Source organism: Notothenia rossii, assembly GCF_949606895.1.
Source record: "Notothenia rossii genome assembly, chromosome: 3".
Classification (NCBI taxonomy): domain Eukaryota; kingdom Metazoa; phylum Chordata; class Actinopteri; order Perciformes; family Nototheniidae; genus Notothenia; species Notothenia rossii.
In genome coordinates, this window is record NC_136901.1 from 42901486 (window position 1) to 42926021 (window position 24536).

Below are 24536 nucleotides of genomic sequence, written 5' to 3' on the forward strand. Positions count from 1 at the left end.
GCTAAGTCTGTCCTACGACGCTGCTTATCAACTCAAGCTAGCTTTGTCCTATCTAGTTAGGTGCGTGTTCACATAAAAGGGGTGGTATTTGGAGCATTCGACCAATCACAAACATGGACAAGCGTACTAACAGCGCAGTGCGTCATACTTCCTGAATGAAAAGTCAACTATAATATTAGACAAATATGAAGACGTTCATCTTTAACCTGTTAAGCCCAGAGCCTGTTTTCCAGGTCTCAGGCTCGAAAATGACATTCCCAGAACAATTGACCATAACTACACTTCTAAAAAGGGGAACATTAATAATCTTTTATCTCAAAGCAATGATAAACCTGTGAGTTGGATGTAGAGGAGTCAGAATCAATATAGATTTTTTAAATTTTAAAGTAAATTCAGATTGAACATAGTAAAAAAATGTAAATGATTGTGTCCGTCCAACAAAAACACATTACCTATAGTGAAAACCACCCTTGAATGATGGGATAGTAGACTAAAAGCTTTAGGAATCCAAACTATAACATAATAAGTACCCTGTATAAAGATTGATGCAAAACAAGTGAAATTTGACCTTTTTCGAGAGATTTAGCAACAACAACAAAAAAACACTTCTGGTATCATTTGACCTATCTCTGGTCCCCTTTGGTCGATTTTGATGATTGACATCTCTTTTTAACCACTAGAGCAGTGTTTCTCAAACTTTTTCATACCAAGGACCACTTCGTAAACGAAAACTATGACGAAAAATGTTCGTTACCGACCTTTTTTACATGACTAAGACGAGATGATGACTAAAAATAGATTCTTGAAACGAAAACTTTGACGAAATGTATATTTAGTTTTCGTTGACGAGACGAGAATAAGGTGTTAATGGTGGACTATCGGATATTCAAAATGCAGGGTATTTCCCCCCAATTGTCCGTCTTGTCTGTCAAAATGCATCTAATGCAGGGACGTGCACAGACATATGGAGGGGCTGTTGCTATAAACTGGAAAAAGGGTACCCCCGATAAAAAACACAAGATTTTTTGAAAATTGTAACTTGTTTTTAATGTAAAAGAAACCAAACGATTATTACATCAACTAAATTGAACAGAACATCTCATAACAAAATAAGCTAAGGCGACTACTTGCATTCGGTAACTTGATTTTAAAATGAAAACCAGGGAAATAGATTGTTTTGCGGTCCATATCTCATCAAAAAGATCTAATGTTAGTAACTATTAAAGACACAATGCGGACAATTCGGTTCTAAATGTAGTTTGACCATTGTAACTGCGGTGCAGTCCAGACATACTGATAAAATAGGGCTTCTAACTAATTACCTTAGATAAACTCACTAATTAATGAAACCAGTTCAATACTCATTATTCTTATCATTCTTTATGAGCGCAGACAGTAATGGTAGATATCTAATTACTTATGTATTTAGTATTCCATAACTTAGTAACAGAGATGGTCAAACTAAAGTGGTAAAGACATGGCAGATCTCCCTGTGTCTCTGTGTGCGGGGGGCGGGGCCTAACAGACACGCTGCAGCGGCACAGAGAGATCTGCCGGGGACGGAGCGTTCAGAAGTATAGACACACTCTACAAGGCTCGATGTGGACAAAGCTCGTTTGCCATTAGTGTTTTCACATTAGCGCGTTGACACGAGTAGAGTAGTCTGTCCATACAGCTGGCCAAAAGGCGTCATATTCAGTCGGAGAAATGCACACTCTTCGACTTCCTTAACTCTTAGCTCTGTTGCCCCAATTACGAGTAACGTTATCACATCAGCTGTGCAGAGGTGGGAGAAGTACTCAGATCTTACCATAGTGTAGGAAGAGTTCCTCAAGTAAAAGTATGATCATCAAAATATAGTTAAAGTAGCGACAGTAAAAGTAGTGATTGTGCAGATTGGTTTATTTATTTCAAATGTGAAATCTTAACAATATACTCACGGACCACTAGGGGGCGCTCACGGACCACCAGTGGTCCGCGGACCACACTTTGAGAAGCACTGCGCTAGAGCCAATGGAATCGAGGAGAAGTTCCACATAAACACACACGTTACCAAACAAGGAGTGAAAGTGACGCGTAGTCAAAACCGGAAGCTGCGATACACTCTGGTGGCTACCATTAGCAGTTTAAAATTAATTCTCAGATTTTTTGCATAAAAATGGAATGATGGATTCTCAATCATTTGTTCAAAGTGACAGACACATTGGACTAACCTATGGATTAACCTTCAGCTGCGTTTTTTCTCGTTTTACAGGGTTCTTACACCTTTTCCAAAGTCAAATTCAAGCACTTTTCAAGCATTTTCAAGCTTTTCAAGCATCTTACAGCTGTTGTAAATGACATATTTATATACACGTACTTATACTCAAATGATTATTTCCCTACCTCACATTAAATCAGATTATCTTTATGCTATAAACAACCAAATGTTTGTTTCGTGATAGCATTCTACATGAGGATGAAAAATTAAAGAAAAGAAAACTAAGTTTAATATTTAAAATGAGTGACCCATCTGTACGTAGACTGGGCATCCCATATAACCTAGCGGAGCCGATATACAACAATCAGCCAAATAACTTTCTCAATACATTATTGATTACTATTTTTTAGGTACTTTTAGGTTGGCAGAGGTAAATGGTGTACTTTTCCTCCACTATATGTATTTAATACCTTCAGTTACTTTACAGATGTAGATGAATGATGTGAAATATAATCAAGTGTTAAATCAGACTTTAGTTCCACCTGGAGTAAATTCAAAAGCTACCCTGCAGTATACAAAGTCATACAAACTAGAGCACCTTTACAAGCTTTGAGAACACTTTCATGATCAATCATTATAAAACATATCATAGATATATTATTCTGAAATGGACCAATCTGCACAATGACTACTTTTACTTTTGCTACTTTCACTATATGTTGATGATAATACTTTTCTACTTTTACTTGAGGAACATTTTGAATGCAGGACTTTTACTGTAAAAGAGTATTCCTACACTCTGGTGCTTCTACTTTTACTCAAGTACAAGATCTGAGTACTTCTACTTTTACTCAAGTACAGTTTCTGAGTACTTATTCCACCTCTGGTAGCGTTTTAGCCTGAATTGTAGGCACAAAATCACGCAGAGCTGCATAACAATAGACTTACAATGGTAACAAGTGGAAAATAATATTTACAAATGTGTACAATGATTTGTAGGTAATTTTGACTACTCAAGACACCTGACTTATACATATTCAAAGGAACACTGTGTTCATTCTACAATTATATGGGATTAACACTAGCACCGCCATCGGGTCAATTTGACCCACAGCTGTTTTTTTTTATTGTATGTAACTTTTTTTCAATAAAATATTAAAGTCTCCCAGTCCGTGACTTTTCCTGAAAGTGTGTTATGTAGCACCCTCTGTTGTTAAGACAGAAAGAAATCGCCCAAAAAATTGCCATTTATACCTATTTCCGCCAGCGGGTCCTATTGACCCCACCACTTTTCCCGCTATTGATTTCGCGTGTAAACCATAGGTGTAAACATAAACATGACGTGTTGCTATAGCAACACCCTTTGTCTACTGCGGTTCCTTATAGATTGAGAGAGAGAGAGAGAGAGAGAGAGAGAGAGAGAGAGAGAGAGAGAGAGAGAGAGAGAGAGAGAGAGAGATATTGATAGCGACAGTCTGTAGTGAAGGAGCACGCTCACGGGAGACTGCTCGCGCTGCGCTACGCAGCAAACAGCCGTTTGCTTTTCACCCAACAACGACAACCGCCTCACGAAACGCTATGTTGTAGTGTTAATAAACTAAACAATTTAATAAAATTGCTTGTCAAAATACCAATACCACAGGACCATTTTTTTTCTTTTAAGCAAATATGTTTAGTGGCCCGAGCGGGCAAATTGAAATTACGTTATGCTGGCCGGGGTGTCGAAATAGTGCTTCCGGGAGAGCGGGCCATTTGTCGAGCCCTGTATATCATATGAAAAGCTGAGAGTCAACAGATTCTATTGGTATATGTTTCATCCCTATGCGATCAAAAGAATATTAAACTTGTTTCGGCAAATTCAGATGATAAATACAACTTTGAAGCTTGTAAAGGCATAATTACAAGCGGAGAACAGAGTAATTTAACGTCACAGCAAGCGTAACAACAGCCGGTGTTTCTTGTGAGTGTTTACCCGGTACACGAACACAATACACACAAACGCAAAAATACACACACACACACACACTCGCGAGCTTCCCCCAGGCCAGTAATACAAACAAAAATGTGTCTTCGGGTCAATGTGACAGATTTCGATAGAGCAAGTCACATTTGGTTTAGGCACGAAACATACTACCAGTAGAAATACATTGCTTTTAAAATCCTTCTGTGTCGAATCAATAGATTATATTTCGTGACTATAACACGAAATGCCGTGAGAATTACTGGGTTGAATTACAAGTGAGTGCTTCATCCTCTGAACACCACAGAATGGCGAATGTAACGCACATAACATAGGTACGTTCCTCTGAAATGATTGTCCCCTGCAATTATTATCCCTCATCGAGTTTGCTATTCAGCTTGCTAACGTTAGCTTAAACAAACGTAACATGCAACGTTAGCCTAATCTAAAATGCTCTACTACGGCGTACCTTTCATGTGGCTCGTCAGCGCCGACTCTCCCATCGTTATTTGTTGCAAACTTTGCAGGAGGCTACTCGTGGGCTTGACCCTCGTCTTAGCCATGGATTTTATTTGTCTTCTGCTAGCCAACGCTCGTTGAAACTGCAACCTCCTGGCATACTGTCATCTATGACTCTCATCCGAATGCCCAGGTCACACACCTAACAAAAACACTTGCCGGTCACGCGCAGAGCGCGGGAAGGCCGGAGCGGAGCTTTTTTATGTAAAACCGAAGCAATTAAGCTCGCTCCGACTTCTTTATTTTCTTTTAATCTAAAAAGCGAAGTAAAGCATTTACATTTTCAAGCACTTTATCCCAAATTCAAGCACCGTTCCCAAAATTCAAGCACTTTCACAACCTTGAAAACACCACGTCAAATTTCAAGCATTTTCAAGGATTTCAAGCACCCGTACGAACCCTGGTTTTAATGCCATTGAACACAACTTTTGATCAGAATAACAGCTAAAGGTGGGCATATCTCCGTGTTTTGCTACCTAAAGCTAGTGCTAGTGCAGAACACATTTGCACGTCTTCTCACTGGCCATAAAAAGCGTGACCACATCACCCCAATTCAGGCCTCACTGCACTGGCTTCCAATTTGGTTCAGAATTGATTTGAAACTCTTTATTTGTTTTTAAAGCACTAAATGGGCTGGCTCCTGCCTATATAGCCGAACTCCTGCATCGCTGCATCGCTTTAAGGTCGGCTGACCAGCTGCTGCTGCTGGTGGTAGTGCCCAAGACCAGGCTCAAAACCCGAGGGCACCGAGCAGCTGGCCCTAGGCTCTGGAACACTCGGCCCCTCCATGTGAGGTCTACACTTGAAACTCACTTCTTCTCTCTGGCCTTCTAGTCTGAGCGGAGCATAACTCCTGACATTTCCCTGTGTGTGACTTTTTATTTGTGCTGTGGTATTTGTTGTAAAGTGTTTTTATTGTAAAGTTTTTTTATTGTATGTACAGCACTTTGGCTCGACCAAATCGTTTTAAAAATGTGCTATATAAATAAAACTTGATTTGATTAAAGCTACGTTGTTTGTTGTCCGTATTTGTCACGAGTTCTAATCGCTCAGTGATGATACTTATATTAATCTGTGGAATCTCAACATCTTAGCTAAGCTTGTTTGTGCAGATCCAATAAGTATATCGATCAATTTATACCTAGAGTTTTGTGCTAAGTGCGTTAGCATGTTTTCGCTCAGGGCTCATTTAGACCCTTCTTGTGAGACTTGTGTTTTGTTTCGGTAAAAATGGTTCGTATCATCAGTTAGCTGAGTTTCTTCCCGTTAGGAGGGTATGACACATTCATAGTTTTTTCTTTAATATTAAGAAGCCCTGAGACACAGTGTCGTGACGGGTCGTTTTTTCACGAAAAAAAGGGGCTTCTTAATATTTAAAAAATCTATTAATGTGTTATACTCACTTAACGGTTAGAAACTCAGCTAACTGAAGATATGACATTTTTTTACCGAAACGCACATATATATATATATATATATATATAGCACCAAACTAAAACTAATCTATATCTACTGTCACTTTTCACATTGAACATATGCTCTTTTATTAAATAAACTAAACGCTTTCAGCTCCTCTCTCTGCTCCAGAGGATTTAAAAAAAGATATATCCCAATGCCACCCCGATGAGCGAACTATGGATAAATCAAATAAATAAAAGTATCGGAGGAACACAGAGGGTTTCATTCTGCGTGGTTAAAGTTATATGCTTTCACAGCAAACGGTTTGAGTTGTCAAAGGTGCTGCAGCCAGTTACGTATCGACGAAAAAAACGAAAGAGGAAGACAACAGACAGCAGACGATCTTCAGTCATAATTCAATCAGTTAAAGGTGGGGTATGTAATGATTGAGAAACCAGCTCGAGTGCGCTAGAATTTGAAAATACACAACCGGAAAAAAATGTGCCACTTCTTTACAGAGCTCCTCCTCCAACACACACGAATGCGCCCATGACCAATGAGGGCACGAGATCAGTTTGTGCACAGATGGAAGGCTGACAGGCAGGTAGGCCATCCAGTTACTTTAGCTGGGCCGGCTCAGATGATTGGTCGTGCTTTTTACAGCGCCACGGCTTCCACAGATGACATTTTTTATGGATTTATTTTCAAAGCATTTAATATATTCATTGCTATCGGGATGTTAAGAGCATTCCATGGAATATAACAAAAAGTGTTTTCTGAAGTGAATTACCTACCCTACCTTTAACTCTTTTTAGGGTGCAGCTATATGTTTTATTTATTTCAAAGTGGGTCAATTTTAATTGTATTTATTTTTCTTCAAATGTGCAGAGGACTCCCCAAGTGCTGTGTTTAATTTATTTTAAAGTAGGCCTGCGTATATATTTTTAAATTCTCCTTATAAGTGTTCTTTGTTTATTATTAGAGGTAAACAGTTTTATATAATGTAATAAATGTAAAAAAACTGTAGTTTTTGTCTATGATATAACAATATATACAACTTTATAAGCTATCAAATATTTTTTGCAGCTGCAGACAAAAAAAAGTGTTGGAAAAGGGGGCAAAATGGCTCTTTTGGTCAAAAAGGTTGCAGAGCCCTGACTTAAACACTTTATTCAGGATAAAAGCCACAAAGTTGCACCTGCAAGGTGAATACAGCTGGTAAAAGAAAAAGTGTTTGAATGCGTACATTAACAGGTTTATGATATCACTTTCCCGTCTAAGACACCATCTGACTTTAATTACATTTGAGTGTTTCGTCGACTTAATGTGTTGCTTAAAATAATACTTCTGCATACAGTATGTGACATGTGAGTGTTGCACAGACAGATACGGCTCAGCTGACTCCGATAAGGAAATATATGATAGTCTACATTATGATGTGATGTGAATGATAATGGGACATATCGACGTCTGCACTCACAGTACGTAATGTTACTTTGATCCGGTTACTTATGTTGTGGCAGATATGTAAGTAAGTCTTCTTAACGCTAATGTTATAATAGCCAGATTGCTCTGAAGATGGGAGGTGATATTCTATTCATTTTCACACAGTCGGTGATTTTTGCCGGCCGTCTTTCCTGCAACGGTAGTCTAAACTGTATTTCGTTTCTCCTGTAATATGACTTCATCGCTTTAAACTCTGCACACTGAGCTCTGATTGGTCAGCAGGCCGTGCTTTCACTGAGTTGAGCTCTTATCCTGGAACCTAACCTGCTCCAGAGCAGGCTAGCCGTTCAGCATAAGTTACCATGGAGATCTAGCCCGTTAAGAAGAGAACCAGCGTCGTAGGACCGGAAACCCAGAGTTTTCCCTGAAGCTAGCTCGCCAAGCGAAAATCCGGCTTCGTAGTACAGGCCTCTGGAGTGAATTCACAAGCTACCCTGCAGTATACAAAGTCATTCAAACTAGCTGCACCTTTACCAGCTTTGATAACACTTTAATGATCAATCATTATAAAACACATTATATATTATTCTGAAATGGACCGATCTGCACAACGACTACTTTTACTGTCGCTACTTTAACTATATTTTGATAATACTTTATCTACTTTTACTTGAGGAACATTTTGATTGAAGGATTGTTCCTACACTCTGGTACTTCTACTTTTACTCTAGTAAAAGATTCAGAGGTGGGAGTAAGTCCTACATGTGCAAGTCATGAGCAAGTCTCAAGTCTTGACGTACAAGTATCAAGCAAGTCCCAAGTCACTGTGGTGAGAGTCAAGAAAGTCAAGTCAAGTCAAGTCAAGTCATTGCTCAGGTCAAGCAAGTCAAGTCAAGAAATACAAAATTCTGATGAATAAGCCCAGTTTCCGCATTTAAAATCAGTTAAAAGACAGTGGTTATGAAAATGGATTCAACCCACACTATGACCTTCATTACATACACAGTTAATCATTTGAAATCTAAATTAGACCGATGACAATCATATTAGATTCATATTAACCCTAGAACTGCAGACAATAGAGCTAGGACTCAAAACGTCTGTTCAAAAAGGCAGAATTCATTTAAACAAACTACTAAAAGTAGATGAACTACATTATTCAAAAGTTTACAGTAACTTCTGATAATAAAACAGAGGAAATAAACGAGGCATCTCTTTTCCTCTCTCTCTCTCTCCTGACAGCCCGTCAGTATCAGGGTTAGTCAAAATGAATCCCTTGGCGGTTCTAGTGTTCATTTACCGTTTTGTCTTCTCTTTGCAATGCTCAATCGATTTGAAACCAAGTCTAACGTAGCTTAAACTTAACGTTAGCTTTCTAGCTAAGACAACACATGCACGCACCTTTCTCTGTGGGTGTTTTTGTAGTGACGAATGAAGTTGGATGTTGTGGTGGTCCTGTCACTGATCTTTATGCTGCAGACCCTGCATACCGCTGTTTTCTTCTTATTAGCGTCATCGACAAAATAATCCTTGAATCCAAACTTGACTATTTTTGGAGTAAAGCTAGCCGCTGCCATGTTAACTGACACTCCTGCCTACTAGTGGGTTGCCAGGTTTGCGCGCATGGCACTATAATCACGTTTTTCGAAAAAACTAAACGTAATATCTCACTACAAAAACAAACGCAAATATTTATTTTAAAAAGTCAAGTCCTTTCAAGTCATCTGTCTCAAGCTTAAGTCAAGTCTCAAGTCATGAATACCAAGTCAAAGTCAAGTCAAGTCTTTTATCAATGTTAGTCAAGCAAGTCTTAAGTCCAAAAATATGCGACTCGAGTCTGACTCGACTCAAGTCATGTGACTTGAGTCCCCACCTCTGACAAGATCCGAGTACTTCTGCTTTCACTCAAGTACAATATCTATACTTGTACGACCACTGTTTATAGCCTATGAAAAAAATATTAGAAAACGAAGGCTAAAGCTAACGTTAGCAGATAGTGACAATGTATGACAGTTAGCTAGGTCAACGATTCCTTAAATAATATTGCGACAGAAAAACTTTTCAGTTCACATCACGCTCTGCCGCTCCGACAGTTCTGCTCTGAACACTTGAACGGCCCGTTCTAACAGCTGTTCACCGGCGGTCCAGTCTGTGCCACAGTGACTCCGGACCGCACAGTTACTATTAACAAACGCACCCGTAGGTAATGTAGCTGCTGAAGCTAGACCCTCATCGCAGAGCAGCAGAGTTCAGCCGACAGACAGGAAGACTCGAGCACAACCCCCCAAAACAAATATTTGTATTGCACATCTACATGAATCACATAAACTACCTATTTTGGATTCAAACTGCGAACGACACTTTAAAGTAGAGACACCACAAACTGATATACACCTGAACATCAGCATGAGGACTCTTTAAAGTAAAGACACTACATACTGATATACACCTGAACATCAGCAGGAGAGGACTCTTTAAAGTAAAGACACTACATACTGATATACACCTGAACATCAGCAGGAGAGGACTCTTTAAAGTAGAGACACTACACACTGATATACACCTGGACATCAGCAGGAGAGGACTCTTTAAAGTAAAGACACTACATACTGATATACACCTGAATATCAGCAGGAGAGGACTCTTTAAAGTAGAGACACTACATACTGATATACACCTGAACATCAGCAGGAGAGGACTCTTTAAAGTAGAGCCACTACATACTGATATACACCTGGACATCAGCAGGAGAGGACTCTTTAAAGTAGAGACACTACATACTGATATACACCTGAACATCAGCAGGAGAGGACTCTTTAAAGTAGAGACACTACATACTGATATACACCTGAACATCAGCAGGAGAGGACTCTTTAAAGTAGAGACACTACATACCTGAACATCAGCAGGAGAGGACTCTTTAAAGTAGAGACACTACATACTGATATACACCTGAACATCAGCAGGAGAGGACTCTTTAAAGTAGAGACACTACATACTGATATACACCTGAACCTCAGCAGGAGAGGACTCTTTAAAGTAGAGACACTACATACTGATATACACCTGAACATCAGCAGGAGAGGACTCTTTAAAGTAGAGACACGACATACTGATATACACCTGAACATCAGCAGGAGAGGACTCTTTAAAGTAGAGATACTACATACTGATATACACCTGAACATCAGCAGGAGAGGACTCTTTAAAGTAGAGACACTACATACCTGAACATCAGCAGGAGAGGACTCTTTAAAGTAGAGACACTACATACTGATATACACCTGAACATCAGCAGGAGAGGACTCTTTAAAGTAGAGACACTACATACTGATATACACCTGAACCTCAGCAGGAGAGGACTCTTTAAAGTAGAGACACTACATACTGATATACACCTGAACATCAGCAGGAGAGGACTCTTTAAAGTAGAGACACTACATACTGATATACACCTGAACATCAGCAGGAGAGGACTCTTTAAAGTAGAGACACTACATACTGATATACACCTGAACATCAGCAGGAGAGGACTCTTTAAAGTAGAGACTCTACATACTGATATACACCTGAACATCAGCAGGAGAGGACTCTTTAAAGTAGAGACACTACATACCGATATACACCCGAACATCAGCAGGAGAGGACTCTTTAAAGTAGAGACACTTTATACTGATATACACCTGGCGCGTCATTTATAAAAGGGATATACATTTTTTTTTAAATGGCGTACGGCAGTTTCTACGCAATGTCTGCGATTTATAAAATACTAACTTGACGGGAAAACGTGCGGTCCTCCACGCAAACTCTAACCCATGCGTACGCACTAAGCACAAAAACGGGAGACACGGGAAACTGCGACACCGTTGGCAGAAGGAAAAATGGCGAGAAATATGTGGAAATAATACCATAAATAAAATGTTACCTCTCATTTATCATATATGAAGAACTCATTTTCAAACATTGATTAAAGCCAATATTAAAATGATTAAACGCCTGTTTGAGACTCCTCAGTGCACACAAAAACATAAGTGGGAGAAATAAATAAACACCGATATGTTATTTAAAACTACCTGGAATATGTTGTGTTAATGTTATGAAATTTTTCTCATAAATGATGCGGTAAGCAGGAGGACAGAATTACGTCTAAACTGACGCCGTTTTGCTTTTCTATAGGTTGTAGATACGAGCAGGGTTTTATATACTATCATGTTTAATCGTGTTTTATGCCGTTTGCCAAGACTTGATAAGTCGCTCGTAAAGTGGTAAATTGTACAGCTAATATAACACAACACATTAGTTGTATTTCCTTTAACTGGTGTATTATGGATATATAGTTCCTGATCGGCAGCTGGAACACAAACCACCAAATACAAAAACATAATACAGATCCAGTCGTCATGACTCCACTCCGGAGGGATTCCCCGATCATTTCTTATCATCCAGGGGGTGTCTCCTGTCCCTGGTACAAACACACTGCCTTATGTGGATTTTTTTTTGTCATTAACCTTTTTCGGACCACTTATTTATTTATTTTGGTGACGATCCGACCTCCATGCTGCTACTCTGGTTCAAACTGCATCCACCAAACAATATGATTTATCTCGACCTCCCCAAAATAACCTAAATCTGACACGGTGTGAGGTGTCTTTTTTAGCTGTTCTGTCGTCCTTTCCTGCGATCTTCTTCATGCAGTCAGTCAAAATGAATGAATGGGCGTTGCTTTGACTATTTATGTGCAAATATGGGCGTTACTTGAAGCCCGCAAAAGCTGCGCCGCATTTCGAGTCGATTGTGATTTATAAAAAGGGAAACAGGCGTAGCACTTCCCTTGCCGGTACGTAATGTTTTGTGAACCGGAAAAATTCTGTACCTATTTTTTTGCTTTGTACTACGTAAGCAACCTTCCCACGTGAATCCTACGCAAGGCGTTATAAATGAGGCCCCTGAACATAAGCAGGAGAATACTCTTTAAAGTAGAGCCACTACATACGGATATACACCTGAACATCAGCAGGAGAGAACTCTTTAAAGTAGAGACACTACATACTGATATACACCTGAACATCAGCAGGAGAGGACTCTTTAAAGTAGAGCCACTACATACTGATATACACCTGAACATCAGCAGGAGAGAACTCTTTAAAGTAGAGCCACTACATACGGATATACACCTGAACCTATATCTAAATATAAGAGTATGTAAAATAAAACCCACAATGTTCAAGGTTGTTTATCCTTAAACAAAAGTATAGGTTTAAAGTCCTTAAATAACACAAATGTACCCCAGTGTAAGGGATAACAGTGTTAGGATTAGGAATATATTGTGATGATGAAGTGAACCCTGACCTGAGTTCTGGGGGTCTCTTTGTTCTCCTCCATGCTGCTCTCAGTGCTCCTTCTCCGCCTGGGTCTCTGAAATAAGTATTAACACTACAGTCAACACAAAACCAATCTACAGCTAAGAAATAGCTTAACAGCAGAGGTGGGAAGAAATTAACTCCATCCTTCTAGCAGGTTAGGGTAAGATGGAAAGGTCTGCAGTTCACGAACATAAACCCCGCCACTGGTGAACATTGTTTGTAGAAAACCACAGCGTCCCTACACCAGGCATCACTGATAAAACAATCACACCGCAGCCGCAGCTCTTCCCCCCGCTAACCGTAGCTCTGTCTGAGCGGTAGCATGTTAGCCGGTCTAGCTGAATGGCAGAGTATGGGGTGTTGTCATTTAGCCATGATTGCATGAAAACGTACACAGCACTCTGTCACCCCACTCTGGGTCGACCGGAGTAGTCTTATGATGTCCATGTTATTGTCCAGTGAGCGAACATTAGCCATGATGCTCGGAATAGCGGGCCTGTGTGGGCTAGCTGCTAGTCTAGCTCGGATGCCTCCGCACTTACCCCTCTTGTGCTTCCTCTCACACCGCTTGCGGCGTCTCCTATTCAGCACGTAGGTAGCAGGCTAGGGCGAGGTTGAACGTATTCCAAAGACATTGAGTACCTCCGCCAGCGTAGCATCTATTGTTTGTTTTGTTGTTATTTCCTTGTCCAGCAGGAACTCACGACTCACGGAACTTACTGTATACTCCTGACTGTACTATCGGTTCAGGATGTTAGAAGTGAACTAGACGAACACACGTTAAAAACACAAAAGACTCGGGAGAGCTAGCTGCTGCTGTCTGCGCTGCCATCTTGGTTAGCCTGGCTGTGAGGAATGATCGATGAACAGCTCCAAATTAAAAAAGTACTTAGTATTATCATTTTTAAAGTACTCAGTAATCTCAGTAGTAAAAGTACACAGTATTATAGTAAAAGTACACAGTATTACCTGGTGTTTCTGCTACTCTTTGTTCGTCAGTTTGTTGATGTTCACCGACTAGCATGAAGCAGATAAGGACCCGGATGAAGAGGTGGAATTGTTCTAAAGCTCCTCTCGTCTCTTCTTCTCCTGACAGAAACTGGTTATATTCGAATATATGACAGTTATATATTAATGAGAGCTGATAGTAGGCTTGTTTGAGACGCGTTGCGGCTCGCCTCGAAAGTAGACGAGAATAGCCGATCGCAGCCGGGGGAGGTTCCAAAAAGCTCGCCTGAAGTCGGACAGCTCCGAGTCGGCTTCTTCTTCTTCTTCTTCTTCTTCGGTGGTGGATGTGTGTTTGAAGAGGGCAGAGGGAATTTCAACTTTAACTCTTTTGTTTCTGTTTCAATCGTTTCTTTAACTGTATGATCTTTCGTTGGGATTTTTGTACCCTTTGCAAGTACGGTTAATTTGTTAATTTAGTGTTTTTCCGTGCCTCGTGGCGGGGATGGCGTCCTCCGGGGCGCCGCCGGTGTCTCTGAGACACGGAGTGCGGCTGGTGGCTCAGGCCGCAAGCACAGTGGAGCAGGTGCTGCTGGCTGTTGGGGACCATGTTGGTCATGAAAATATCTCCTATGCTTCCCGCATGAACAAAGCGGTCGTGGTCTTTGTGAAAGACCAGAAATATGTGACGGAACTTATCGAGAGCGGATTAATGCTAAACGAGGAATACATTCAAGTTTCACCGCTGGCGACACCGTCCACGCGGATCACTGTGTCTGGCGTTCCTCCGTTCATCCCGAATGAGGCGCTGGAACGGGAGCTGAAGCGTTTTGGTAAGTTAGCCAGTAATCTCCGCACTGTTGCTCTGGGGTGTAAGGATGACAAGTTAAAACATGTCCATTCTCTGCGGAGACAGGTTTTCATGTTTCTGAATTGTCCCACTCAGACACTAGATGTGTCTTTCCGGGTGAGGCACGAAGAGGGTTTTTAGCTATATGGTTTATGCGAGCTCAGGGAGCGTAAAGTGTTTTGAGTGCGGGGAGTCGGGTCACAAACGTGTTGCATGTCCACAGAGACGGCACGCCGCTCCGCCGGGTGCGGCTGGGCCCGGGGGCGCCGAGCCGGGGGCCGCCGGGGCAGCCGATAGGGTGGCCATCCGTCCGGTTTTAGGTCGGACAGTCCGGTTTTCAATGTCTGTGTCCGTCTGCCGGCGCAGCCTTGAGCCGGACGCTCATTTGTCCTCCTTTTGAGGTGATCCCCATTTTATACTTTTAGGGTATAAAAAAAAAATAGACAATTATACAAAGAAATACAAAAAATAAGTTATGTGTAAGTATATATCCATGTAAGACTTGTGGTCTTACAAATTATTGGCTGAATGTGATGTCAAATAAATATCTTGTATTTCATTGGTTAATAAACGTAAACAATTAGCCATGTGCTTCTTGACGTCACGTTCACGGCATGGCACTGTGGCACAGAGTGACGTTAGCGCTAGCAGACTAGCTCATGAGCCAACTCCGCCTAGTTAGCGGTAGGTTAAACCGCAGAAATGCCGAAACGAAAGACTTCATTTAATCCTGAATGGTCGAAAGAGCATGGATTCCTCACAAAAAGCCGAAAGGACGACTTCCATGCTTTTTGCACGTTGTGTCGTTGCGATGTGGAGGTAAGTAGCAAAGGAAAAGGTGCTGTCGACAGACATGCTAACACAGATAAGCACAAAAGCAACGATCAAAGCGCAGGTGCCTCTTCACTTTTATCGTTTTTCCGTGAAGCTTCATCGCCTCAAGATGACAAAATCTCCGCAGCAGAACTTTGTAAAGTTTATCATGCCGTCAAGCATCACCAGTCATACAGGAGTGTAGACTGTGGAATAAAAGTTGATCGCACAATCTACAACGACTCATCAATAGCAAAAGGGATGACCTGTGGAAAAACAAAAGCCAAAGCTTTGTGCGAAAATATCCTAGCACCCTACTCTGTCCAGACGCATGTGGATTACATAAAAGAAAATGAACTGCATTATTCAGTGGCAAGTGATGCATCAAACAAAGGTACGATCAAGTGTTTCCCCATTGTACTGAGATATTTTCACTTTGAGGAGGGCGTGCAACATGCACTGTTGGATTTTTACAGTGATAGCAACGAAAAGTCGGAAGCTAAAACAAATCAGCTGCTATCTAAACTGGAGATGTCTGGACTAGATGTGAAAAAAATGTCAGCATATGCAGCAGACAACGCCAGCGTTAACTATGGAAAACACAACAGTGTTTATCAGAAACTGAAACAGGCTCAAAAAGACGTGCTCGCTGCAAACTGTTTAGCCCATATTCTGCACAATGCAACAAGATATGCAGCAAGCAACTTGGATATTGACATTGAAAATGTTGTGCTTAAGGTGTATAGCCATTTTAGCATCTCAGCTAGCAGAACGGCGCAGTTGAAGGAATTCTGCGAGTTTGTGGAAGTGGAGGAATGCAATCTGCTGCGGCACGTTGTCACGCGATGGTTGTCTCTGCTGCCATCTATTGACAGAATCCTGAAGTGTTGGAGACCCCTGACCAGCTACTTTCAGAGTCTAGGTGAGGAGGAATGCTCCAAGATTTTGTGGAAATGCTTTGGAGAGGATGGCAACGAAGTATCTGAGATGTATTTTCTCTTCCTCAGTCACATTCTGAAAGTGTTTTCAGACTGCATTGAAGCACTCGAGGCCAAATCATTCAGCATAACCTCTGTGTTTAAGGTAATGACTGAACTGAAAGGGAAACTTGAGAGAAGGTTAAAGGACACATTTTTTGGCTTTGCTGTGAACAACAAACTCAAGCAGCTAACCCCTGATCTGGCTAAGAAATGTGAGGCTGATTTTCTTGTTTTCTATGAAAGAGCCAAGAAATACGTGAGTGAAAGGTATGACTTCTCTGAGAACAGCTTTCATAGTAAAGTGTCAAAGCTTGGCCTCACAACTGCTGTGTCCTATGGAGAATACAGTGATGCAGTCCAAGCCTGCAGCCTGAAAGACATTGACATGGATGGACTCTATGAGGAATATGGCATGGTGGAAGCTATTCTCAGCTCTTCAGAAATGGAAGGATGCCACAGTGAGGAGCGGTATCTGAAACTGTTTTCCAAAGCAGAAGTCCCACTTGTGAATCTGAGGAAGATCAGCGCCTACATCTTCTCCATCCCATGTAGCAATGCACATACAGAACGTGTGTTCTCAATGATGACCTCAGCATGGAGAAATGAGAGAAATCGTCTGGATGTGGACAGTGTCAAGGCAGAGCTGCAAATTTGTGTCAACTTCACATTTGAGTGCACAGACATGTACCAGAGACTCCTTACAAACAAAAAACTCTTGGAAGCAGCCAGGAAAGGGCAAAAGTATCGTAAATAGACATTCAACTTGTGGTTAGTACACTAGAGTCTTATTGTGTTTTGAGTGTGAAGGATTCAGTGAAGCCAGGATAAAAACTAAAAGATAATCCCAAAGTGTCCTCCTTTTTGGTGTTATGGAAATGGCCACCCTAGCAGCCGAGCCGGCGGCGGCCGGGGCCGCTGGGGCGGCCGGGCCGGGAGCCGCTGGGGCGGCCGAGCCGGGGGCCGCTGGGCCGGGAGCCGCTGGGGCGGCCGGGGCCGCTGTGGCGGCCGGGGCCGCTGTGGCGGCCGAGCCCGGGGCGGCCGGGGCAGCGGCAGCGGGACCCGGTGTCGCGGGGGCTGCTGCTGCTGCACGGTCCAGGGCCGCCTTAATGCACGGGCTGACCTGGGCTGAAGCCCAGGGGCCTACGGAGATCGGGGGCCTATCATGTGCCAATTAAAAAAAAAAAAAAAAAAATTCAATTTTTTAATTTTTTTATTTCGGGTGTTTTTAAAAGAAATATTAAGTAAACAAAGTCTTGGCTTTCAGAATATGAAACTTTCATTTCCAAAATCACACGATAAATACATTTTTGAAGCTTGTAAAGGGAAGACAACAGCTCTCCCTCGCCACTCTGCTGTTCCACAGCGCAGCCCCCCCTCCCTCCACTGAAATTATTAATGTAAGACATATAGTAATCATAGATAACACGGCAAGGTCCGTTACAGTTTGTCTTCATCTGATTTTAAAAAAACAAAGTCTTGGCTTTCAGAATATTAAACTTGTTTCGGTAAATTCAGATGATAAATACAACTTTGAAGCTTGTAACGGCATAATTACAAGCGGAGAACGGAGTAACTTGACGTCACAGCAGGCATAACAACAGCCGGTGTTTCTCGTGAGTGTTTTCCCCGGGAAACAAACACAATACACACAAACGCAAATATACACAAACACCCACACGTCAGAATGAGAATATGTTTCACATGTGACTTATTCAAATTGCGAGTGATTGAGTGAAGAAAAAGTTTGAGAGTGGCACTCGGAAAAGGAAATTGTTGAGGGAAAAGGAGTTTCGAGACAAGCAGCTGTTACAAAAAATGCCGAAGCTTACAGGTTATTTTAAACCTGTAGGCCAGGATGAGGAGGAAGGACAGATGAGTTCTGTACCGAGCGGTAGCGGTGCCGGCCGCGGGGCCTTGGAGACAAGTAGGCCGTCTGGTTCTGATAGCGATGGAGTAGCGGGAGAGGAAAAACAGACAGGAGGGACATTATCTGTTGGAGGAGATGGAGAGGACGACGAGGACTTGCTACGTGGAGGGGAGCCAACGGCAACCGGACAAATACATGAGGGAGGCCCGATACGTCACTCATATGGAGGAGAGGACCAGGCGCGTGTAGAGCAGAGTGGAGAAGTGCGATCACAGAGCCTGCCCAGGCTATAAATGACTTTGATTTGTTGTTTAAATAGGGGGCCTACAAAAACTATCAGCCCCAGGGCCTGATGGCAGGTTAAGGCGGGCTTGGCTGCACCCGCCGGGGCCCCGGTGGCTGCGGAGGAAGTAGGGATGAATATCGTGAGAGATGAAACAGGGACTGTAGAGAGTGTGGTGAGTGTGAGAGGAAAAAATGTGGAAACAGGTAAACGGGTGAGAGATGATGTAGCAGGACAGGTGAGGACTGGTGCTGTGGGACAGGTAGAGGCTGTTGGCACACAGAAGGAGCTGCCGTCTGGCTCTGGGCGGAAAAATGAGCTTCAACAGGCTGCAGACAATAATGAGGTGACAGAGATGGACACAGACGGTGAGGGGGATTCTGACTGTGGTTCAGTTGCAGATAGTCTCTCTCAGAACGCAGAGATATATTCTTTGGAAGAGATTAATGTCTTTTTAGACGAGTCTTTTGGCAAGTCAGTGGAAGTGAGAGATTTTTTCCCTGATATTGACAAGTTTCTTCATACAGTGAGAACTCTTCAGAAAGTTGTAGGGTTAGACCTGCTGGATGAAAAGAAACGTTATCGTCTCAGGAGGCATGTAACTGCTGTGAAAAAAGATACGCCAGGAAGCAAAAGAGGGAAGAAACTGAAAAGGTCTAAATAATTTCAACATGATCATGCAACACTGGGTGTCTCCTCTCTGCTGTGTGTACCTGTCTGTTCTTTCTCTCTGTCTCCTTCCTCTAATGCAGGCTTTAAGGGTTGCTTCTTTGAACATGAACGGGGGTAGAAGTGCACAGAAAAGAGCTTTAGTGTTAGAAGTCTTTAATCAGAAAAAATTAGATTTGATATTTCTGCAGGAAACGCACAGTGATAGCCTGAATGAGACGGACTGGGGGATGTGGTGGGGGGGTCAGTATGTACTCAGTCATGGCTCAAACCTTAGTGCTGGAGTAGCTGTTTTATTCTCCCCCTCTCTAAATGTAAAGATTTTATCCAGCACTGAGATAGTGGCAGGTAGAGCCTTGATGGTGAAAGTGGAACTGTTAGAGTTCAGTTTCACCTTTATTAATTTGTATGCACCCAATCAGGGCCCTGCACGTGTATCTGTGTTTCAGTTATTAAAAGACAAGCTAGACACTAGTGTACAGGGGGAGTGTGTTATACTGGGGGGGGACTGGAACGTTTGCACTAATGTCACTTTAGACAGAATAGGACGGGAGCCTCATCCTCAGTCGTCCCTTTTACTGTCACAGGTGATAAGAGAGGCTGACTTAGTGGATGTGTGGAGGATGAAGCATCCCTCCGTTAAACAATACACCTGGATGAGAATGCTAGATGGGGGCGTCAGTGCAGCCAGGCTAGACAGATTTTACATGTCTTCTTCTTTTATTACTCGTGCAGTGAACTGTCACATCCAGAGGCGCGGGAAGGTATTTTGAGTGGGGGTGCTGAGGTGCTGGACTCCAGTGAACACTATTACGGGCACTATAGAGCACGCACAAAAAACTCCCTACACGCAAACACACAGTAAACCCGCGACTGTTACAATGAAGGCTCGATAATCAGCTCACGGCATATAGGCAGGGGTAAAGTGCTATTTTTTACGAGTGGGGAGCGGACCTCACCTCCTCTAGGGGGGTCCGGGGGGATGCTCCCCCGGGAAGATTTTTTTTAAATATTGAAGTTAAAAGCATCAATCTGGTGCACTTTGAGAGCAACAGTAAGAGATCTATGGATACATCTCTCAACACCCAGATGAAACACAACTGTAAGCAGATGTTCTTTTTCTTTATGGATATTTTACAAATCACTCCCCTTTCAAACTGTATTCTTGTTTTACTGCCATATAGTATTTCATAACTGTTTTTCCTTTATTCTCTTATTTTATTTATAACTATAATGATCATATGAAGGTGTGCCGCGGAAATAATCTTTTGAATAATTTTTGACCAAACCGTTTGAGACCCACTGAGATAACTTAGACTAAAGTTAACTATCTAAACACTCAGAGTCCTTTAGCTCACCTGAGTCTCTCAGTCTGACAGGAGAGCTCTCCTCCAGCTTGTTGTGGAACAAACAGCTCCGTATGTCCGTTAGTGCAGCTAGCTAACCAGATGCTAACAACACGGTCCCTGCTGCTGGCACCGGTCCCTCTCTCTCCCCCTCTCTCACACACACTAAATGCGCTATTTCCGCACACACACAGAGCCGCGAGCTTGAATGACACAAGCACTTTTATTTCCATGCAACTCTCTGATTGGTCTGGTGTCTTGCCTCTGTTGCATTCACTGAACACGGGAAATTACAGTCCTGCCGTCCTTTCTAGTGTCTTGATGAGGTTCACGTAAAGCACGGTTAATGTATTATATTATTGAGGTATAATTGTCCGGGCCTACAGAAAAAGCATTCGGGGCAGGCCAAAATATTATTTTACAAACAATGTGGAATTTATTGGCTACATATTACACAGATTATGCACAGCGGGAGCAGCAATAACCGTCAAAATAATAATTCAGACAGGGGAGCTCCGCACCCTCTGCCTGCCGCTAGGGGGTGCTGCAGCGCCCTCAGCACCCCCCTTCCCGCGCCCATGGTCACATCCAACCTGTTGGTTTTACAGATCATCAGCTACTTTCTTTGGATTTGGTTTTATCCAACACAGAGAAACCTAGATTGTTCTGGTAGTTTAATGTTAAAATTTTACAAGATTTGATTTTCTGTGAGAATTTTTATTTGTTTTGGATCAACTGGAAATCAAAGAAAGAGTCTTTTCCCTCCCTGAGTCAGTGGTGGGAGGTAGGAAAGGCTCAGATTAGAGTGTTCTGTCAACAGTATACAGCCTACTCCACTGCAAACACTAGGAGAGCTATAGAGCAGTTAGAGAGAGAGATCAGAGAGTTAGAGAGTGTGTCTGCTCGAAATATAGAACAGTCCCTCCTAAAACAACAACAGCTTAACTGTTTTCTTCAGGAGAAAGCCAAGGGAGCTCTGATTAGAGCCCGTTTTACTTCCATGAGAGACATTGATGCACCAACCACCTTTTTCTTCAACCTGGAGAGGTCTGTGGGCCAAAGGAAGCAGATGGTATGTCTGCGTCTTCCCGATGGACAGGTAACCTCTGAACCTGCTGAGATGAGGAGACATGCAGTGTCCTTCTACACGGACCTGTTCAAAGCCGAAGGTTGTGACGTGGAAGCCGCTGATGAACTGTTTCAGGGTCTTCCACAGCTGAGTCCAGCCGAAAGTGACACCTTGGGCTCTGACATTACGCTGGAGGAACTGACCTCTGCGGTGACATGGCCTCCGGCAAGGCTCCGGGCATAGACGGTTTACCTGCAGACTTTTTAAAACATTTTTGGAGCATTCTAGGACATGATTTGTTGGATGTATTGATGGAGTCCTTTGGGAAAGGGAGTCTTCCAGCTTCCTGTAGGCGTGCAGTGATTTCACTGTTGCCTAAGAAAGGAGATCTAACCCTGCTGAAGAATTGGAGACCTGTGGCTCTCTTATGTACGGACTATAAGATACTGTCAAAGGTTTTAGCTAACAGACTAAAGTGTTTTATCGAACTTCTTGTTGGTACTGATCAAACATATTGCATCCCTGGCAGATCAATTGTGGACAATTTGTTTTTGATGAGAGACACTTTTGATGTTTGCAAACTGTACAATATAAATGTTGGTATTATTTCTATTGACCAAGAGAAGGCCTTTGATCGTGTGGATCACACTTTTCTGGCTGCCACATTGCAGGCTTTTGGTGTTGGGGAGCATTTTTTGTCCTGGGTGAAGTGTTTGTACAGTGATGCATGTTGTGTTGTGAAAGTGGGGGGAGGGCTGAGCAGACCTGTACCAGTTAAAAGGGGGATCAGGCAGGGCTGCCCTATCTCAGGCCTATTATATAGTATTGCCATCGAGCCACTTTTGTGCAGGCTTAGAAACCGGCTGAGGGGCCTGAGTCTGCCAGTGTCAGCTCAGGCCCCCCCCGGTGGTTGTATCAGCTTATGCTGATGATGTCAGTGTTTTTATCCAGGGGCAGCAAGATATCCAGGAGCTACAGGACAGTTTAGTTTTGTATAGGAAGGCTGCCTCAGCCAAAGTTAACTGGGAGAAGAGTGAGGCAGTTTTGGTAGGTCAGTGGAGTTTAGAAAATAGGCCCAGTCTTCCTGGTAACCTCAGCTGGGGAAACGAGGGTTTAAAGGTCCTGGGAGTTTGGTTGGGGTCTGAGGACATGGTGGCACAGAACTGGGAGGGATTGCTGGGAAAGGTGCGAGCAAAATTAGCTAAATGGAAATGGCTGCTACCCCAGCTGTCCTACAGGGGAAGAGTTCTTGTAGCCAACAATCTGGTTGCCTCATCTTTGTGGCACAGACTCCAGGTGTTAACCCCACCGCCGGACCTCATGAAACAACTGCAGCGGCTCCTCGTGGATTTCTTCTGGTCGGGTCATCACTGGGTGCCAGCATCGGTCCTGTACCTCCCTGTGGCGGAGGGGGGGCAGGGCCTTGTGGACATTACTGCGAGGACTGCTGCTTTTAGACTGCAGGCAGCTCAGCGGCTGCTGTATGGTGCCTCTCCCTGCTGGCTGGCTATGGCCCGGCTGTTGCTCTGGAGGGCAGGGGGCTTTGGTTTTGATAAACACCTGTTTCTGCTGAAGGCCCCTGCGTACAAGATAACTGGACTTGCACCTTTTTACTGCTCAGTCATCAATGCCTGGAAGATTCTGAGTTTTACCAGACCACCCGACCCCCGGCCTGTGATGTGGCTGTTTGAGGAGCCCCTGTTTGACACTGGTTTTCTTTCCGGAACCATTTTCTCTTCAGCCGCCCTAAAAAATGCATTCATTGAAGCGGGAGTGGTAAAACTTGGCCATTTGACAGGGATCTCCACGGAAAAACTGGCTGAGGTGACGGGCATTCGATCAACTCGAGTTCTGGAGAACCTGGTAGAAGAGGTGTGGCAGTCGCTGTCGCCATCCCACCGGACTTTTGCTCTGGATGCAGATCTGGCCGACCAGTGGAGAAAGGGACATAATGATAATCCATTTGATTTATATAGCGCTTTTCACGAGTCAAAGACGCTTTACAATATGAGGGAGGGTAGACAAACAAGGACAGGCAAACAAGTAAGTATAGTAAAATAAATAAAAAGGCAGTCAAGAGGAAATTGATTGAGAGGAGGGGGGCTTATGGGTAGGCAGAGTTGAAAAGATGTGTTTTGAGGCGGGACTGAAAGACTGTGAGGGACTCAGAGTCACGGAGATCTTGGGGGAGGGAATTCCAGAGCCTAGGAGCTGCCACTGAGAAGGCTCTGTCCCCAAAGCTGCAGAGTGTGGATGTGGGAATGGATAGGAGTCCGGTTGCGGTGGATCTGAGGGACCGTGGGGGTTGATAAGGAGTGAGAAGGTTTGTGAGATAAGGGGGGGCCAAATGGTGGAGTGCTTTGTAGGTGAGGACCATCATTTTGTAATTGATGCGATGGGAGACAGGAAGCCAGTGGAGCTCTTTGAGGACTGGGCTGATGTGATGCCATGATTTGGTATTTGTGAGGAGACGTGCAGCTGCATTTTGAACCCGTTGGAGTCTGTTGAGGGATGTAGTGCTGATGCCGTAAAGAAGTGAGTTGCAGTAGTCAAGGCGGGAGGAAATGAAGGCATGGATTAGTCGTTCGGCTGCGGGGCGGGTGAGAGAGGGTAGGATTTTTGCAATATTGCGGAGGTGGAAAAATGAGGTTTTGACTCTTTGGCGGATGTGAGGTTCGAGGGAGAGGGTGGGGTCAAAGATTACGCCAAGGTTGCGTGCCTGATTGGAGCAGGAAACAATGGTGCCATCGATGGTGAGTGTTATGTTAGTGACCTTGCTGAGGGTGGATTTGGAGCCAATTAGGAGGAGTTCTGTTTTGTTGCTGTTC

General features: G+C 43.1%; 2 protein-coding genes across 4 annotated transcripts in view; both read right to left on the bottom strand.

The window, feature by feature from the left end:
• Positions 1-14133, bottom strand: part of LOC307033597 (uncharacterized protein) — a 25353-nt gene extending 11220 nt beyond the window's left edge. Inside the window, exons 1-2 of one of the 3 annotated variants that reach the window (XM_079672125.1) lie at positions 13856-14133; positions 12873-12938 (exon numbers count right to left, since the gene is read on the bottom strand). In XM_079672125.1, coding sequence (XP_079528251.1) covers positions 12873-12905 — 33 coding nt within the window. In that variant the 5' untranslated portion in view covers positions 12906-12938; positions 13856-14133. The other 2 variants (XM_079672124.1, XM_079672126.1) reach the window with 2 other exon arrangements.
• The window catches only part of LOC307033598 (uncharacterized protein), a 127804-nt gene that overhangs the window by 27837 nt on the left and 75431 nt on the right, over positions 1-24536 (bottom strand). The gene's annotated exons all lie outside the window — the stretch shown is intronic.